Here is a 4,733-nt window from a genome sequence, read left to right on the forward strand (position 1 = left end):
GTGAGTTGCACATTTCAAAGGTCGATGCTTATTTGTCTTGATGAATATATTAAAGTTAAAGCTGAAGTACTTAGAAGTAGATTTGTTGTAGTGTATTTCTCATTATTTATTAACCAGTAAAAACATTGCACAAGCGTTTAATAGATATAAACGTGTACTAGCTTTTTTAAATTTTCCAATAACTCTGACGACAAGCTGCATAATACCACTTCCATCCTGAAATATCGTCCTCTTTTTTTCTTTGGCATCTTCCATTTCAGATGGTCAATAAAATATTAGGAAATATTTAACGCAATAGATAAAAGAGGTGCAAAATGAACTGTTTTTGAAATCAACAAAATCTCAAAAAACGATAGATGCTAGAGCAACAAACTTATAATGAGTTCGCCGGAAGAAACATTAAAAACCCTGCTACTTGCAGGTGCGGAAATGATAGCTCATTCCTTTGGTGATACCACAGTTCCCATGAGCCATTTCCGTCATTGGTACCTTCAGCACTTCAGTGAATCGAAGAGGGATGGCTGTAGCGACTTGGACAATTTCGCGATATACTTTCTGAATGCAATGCGTCAACAAACTGAACATTATTTGCGATCTAATGAAAATGACCAAACCTTTCAGACATCTATACAAGCGGTTCAATCCGTTGCTGCTGGTTGTGATACCGGCGGCGGAAATGAAAAAAAAATTAGGTGCCATACACCTAGGCGCGCGCAGGATTCCGCGCCGCCCACACCAAATTTCGCCTCTACCCCTGAGCAAAGGCGCAACGCTTCAGCATACTTTGAAAGCAGTTTAGGGGAGGATTTTCCAGGAAATGCTCGAGGTTCAAGAAAAAATTCCTCATTTGCTGTATCTACGCCTACACAATCGTTGGATCGAAGTCGGGGATATAGTTTCAAGAGCGACTCATACACACCCATACGCCGCATACAAAACAGCAGCCGTCGATCGGGAAACAGTTCATCATTGCAGGCACTGACTCCGCATAGTGCTGACAAATCAGTACCAGTACGCAACAACAGCTCCTCTTCAAACTTTTGTCTGGGAGACTTTATCGTCCTGCATCAAAGCAACAGTCGCTCGAATCGGAAGAAGTCATCTCACACACAGGTTCAAAACACTGCCATAGCATCAACCGGGGATTCTACATCGAATAGTAAACCTAAAAAGCGAGTGGTGCCAACAACTATTAGTCATCGAGCCGTCGCAAGTGAAGTCGGCAACTTAAAGCCGTTTGGCTGTAGCAGTTCCTTCAGCAACGAAAATAATATATTAAAACTGACAAATGCGGAAATAGAAGATAAAAATGAATGTAGTATTATGGCTGCCAGAAAGACGCTGAAATTTAATGCGAACGAAATCAGCAAAGAGTTGGAAATGAATTGTGTTGGCGATGACGAAAAAAATCTGCGGGGAATGATTGAGCGAAAACTACGAGATGTTGCTGCATCCAAAGTGGAAAGTGAGACTGTGGAAGCTCAACTTAGCAAACAATTACCTCCTGTAGAGTTGGACAAAATAAAAAATCGCCCCCACATACAAATTTTGGCAGACATCTATGTTGTTTTAATGGATTTGAATTTCGTCACGAACATCCTCAGCGAAATGGCATTTGTGCTGAATTTGCTGAATGCACAGGAACCAAGGGCGGTAGGTGTCCACCAGATTGGCTCTGTCAAATCAGTGAATGAGTTGTTGGTGGAAGGGGATGGAGAATTGTCAATGGGCATGAGCATGCTGAACAGCGTTACAAGTTGCATTTATTTTGCATTATGTGTTTTGAAGCGTCAGCGACACTTATTTGCCCATCTCGATGCCAAGAGTTTGGGAGTTGTCATGCACAATGAGCGTGTTTATAGCCTCGACATGGAATTAAAATCCTATCTGGTATCCATTTATGAGCAAAAGCAATCATTACTGCTCCGGAAGTCTCACACGCTGGATATATCCGCTCCAATCGACCGCTCTTTTAAGAGCGTCTACTATCAAGAGGACAAAGACTCGAGGCAGCATTTCGTATCCAACAGTGAGTTTGGTGCCTTTAAGACCCAACGTGATCTATTTTATAAAGTACTAAAGCTGTGGGAAACCCACCACCTGAACCCCAATTGGAACTTCTCGCAAGAGTTGGCACCGAGGATTCGTGAAATATTTAAGCAGTCGGAGAATCCAATCAACATGGCCCACTTTAGCAAATTGTTTGTTTCACAGCTTTTGATATCAGCCAGTGATGCCGCCTCCCCGGAGGACATTGGCGTAGATGTTGATGCCGAAAAGTTCAGTAAATTGACGCAACGTCTCGTGGCGCCAAGTAATTTTAGCGTCGATTATCAGTTTCCACGAAATCAGGCATTTTTTCGTGATTTCATAATTGAAGCCAAATCTTTGCCGTTTGGTGAACAATTGAGAATGGCTCTCTACTCCCAACTACTCAACTTAAACAATTCCACATTCGAGCAACTGAACGTTTTGAATGACAACAAAGAGGCGGACGAGCTGGAACCACAGGCTGACAAAGGCGAAATCAATGAATTCATAGTTCGTCCCGAAGTTCTGGCATCGATGATAATTTTAGCCAAGTTTCTGGGCTTTGTAACTGCATATCCTTATAGCCAAAGCTTGCACGTAGCCAACATGTCCGGCAACATCGAAAAGAAGCAATTAACGCTGCGCAGCCTGTTTCAGCCGCACTTCAGTGTGTCGCAACATCTGCTAGAGGCGATCAAAGGTAAAAAAATACTCATCACATTGCCTTGGTTGATACAATACCTCGTAATGTTGGACAATGTTACACTCCAGTTGGAAGATATCGTGAAAGCCACACATATGCTCTATGCTTTATACACCCAAATTGGGTTCGAATCAGCCGGTACGTATTTGCTGTCGTCTACATCCATATTCATCCTACGTTGCTGCTTGGGATGGCTCTTTGACACGAAGCCTTTGATAGCTGAAAACTACTTTAGATATAGAGCTTCGCAAAGGCGCACTGAGGACAACAGCAACGAGAAATATTTGCAGTACCGTGAGCTGTCTGCAGGAATATTTCGAATACCAGAAAAAGATTTCCGGCAAGCTAGTGAAACTAATGTTTCATTGTCTATTCAAGTAAGCTATAATACGAGCATGCCACTTAATCCCGTTCTGGAGTCTTTACTTCCCGTTGCGTGCCCATTTCTGGCAGAATTTCGTGTAGCTATTATGCCAAGCAAATATGCAACCACAAAATATGTATCGCGCACAGGAAGATATCGCCACATAACCACGCGTATTGCAGAACCTCAACTTCCAGCAACCAATTCCCCTTCGCACGCTCAGTGCAAAGCGACATCGAATGCCTTGAACTCACAGCAATCTCAGCAAAATAAACTTATTGAGGCATTTCTACATTCCCAGAATGCTTCTATGCGCCGACTTATAGAATTCGTCACCGAAAGAATCTACAAGTCCGTTGTAAAGGACGGCCAGCACAAATTTATATTACCCTCGAAAGCTGCTGCAGATAAACGTGTAAATGAGATCACATCGACGGATATCGATGAGGTATTCACTAAGGTAACGGCCATCTATGAAATTGCTCACGAAGATGCACGTCAAAAGTGGGAAACCAACTTGCCAAAAGTGGTAGATGAACGAATTGCGACCGCTCTTCACGCGCTACTCCCCGAGCAGACAACATTTGTGGTAGAAAAAACATATTCTCAGCTAATTCGGCAGAAGGCGATGAAACGAATTCAACACTGGTTTCAAGACAATCTACAACGAAGTAACCTCTACTGCGGCGATCTCAACGAAATCGCTCAAAAAATCAGCAAAGCAAACAAAAAGGAGCAACAGGTGTCATCGTTATCGGAATTGAAAATTGTTCAGCTTGAACCCAGCGTGTCCGATTTACTTGACGAACTGCAGTACTGGCTACATTGCACTTCAATTCGCACCGAACTTTTGGTGACGGCAGAACCTGATGCCATAACTTCTTTCCTGCGGCGTATACCCGAGGCATTTGCGAATACATTGCCTATAATTTTTTATCGTCTTATTGGCGCGGGTCTAGTGCAAATTACTCAGCACTTAATCATTTACAAGCCGGAGTGGCTTACAGCGGAATTGATGAGTTCTGTTTGCACAGTTTGGTCGCATCCGAATTTTCAATTTGTCGTAAGCACTGTTGAACGAAGCAAAAGAAACCTTAATCAAATTACTGCGCAAATCAACAACAAAGGCAGTGATGACGACAGCAATAGCAATAGTTCCAGTTTAGCTGTCCAGAGAACGCCTAGCATTTATGATGGACTGATCACAGTGGCATTCATCGAAGCTTTGGGGGAAAATGGTGTACCTTTTGGAAAACTAAAAGATTTGCTGGTTTATATGATTAAGAAGAGCGTACTTACTATAGACAATGTAAATGTGTTATTTGTGCCGATTTTCAAGGAGAATTGGCCCGCTGCTGTGCTAAACGAAATCTCAAAAACACTACAATGTGTTGCCGACGAGACCGGCCAAGTTCGGAGAACGAAGAGTGCAACTGCGACTAACAACGACGACAGTAGTGATGACGAAGCCAAATCTCATTTGTTCATGGAAGTATTGGCCGACCTTTCAAGAGATGTTGACAATTTCAGTTTTTATTAAAGTTGCTTGCCTAATTAAGTTTTATTAGATAAAGTTGTTTGATTTTAATTGATGACATAATAAATGGATAATAATGCCGCTTTTATAAGCTAGAA

At 42.3% G+C, this 4,733-nt stretch overlaps 1 protein-coding gene across 1 annotated transcript; it reads left to right on the top strand.

Moving 5' to 3' along the window:
- The first annotated feature begins 266 nt into the window (after window positions 1–266).
- On the top strand, window positions 267–4,733 carry LOC118748114 (protein disks lost). Its single transcript, XM_036482427.1, has one exon. The coding sequence runs from the start codon at window positions 379–381 to the stop codon at window positions 4,636–4,638; it is 4,260 nt and encodes a 1,419-aa protein (XP_036338320.1). The 5' UTR covers window positions 267–378; the 3' UTR covers window positions 4,639–4,733.

The sequence above is a fragment of the Rhagoletis pomonella genome, unplaced genomic scaffold (assembly GCF_013731165.1).
Source record: "Rhagoletis pomonella isolate Grant_MI unplaced genomic scaffold, Rhpom_1.0 Rhpom_scaffold_00012, whole genome shotgun sequence".
Lineage (NCBI taxonomy): Eukaryota > Metazoa > Arthropoda > Insecta > Diptera > Tephritidae > Rhagoletis > Rhagoletis pomonella.

Bases quoted from the DNA above. Each gene is read 5' to 3' on its own strand.
- LOC118748114 (XM_036482427.1), top strand. From the start codon at position 379: ATGAGTTCGCCGGAAGAAACATTAAAAACCCTGCTACTTGCAGGTGCG.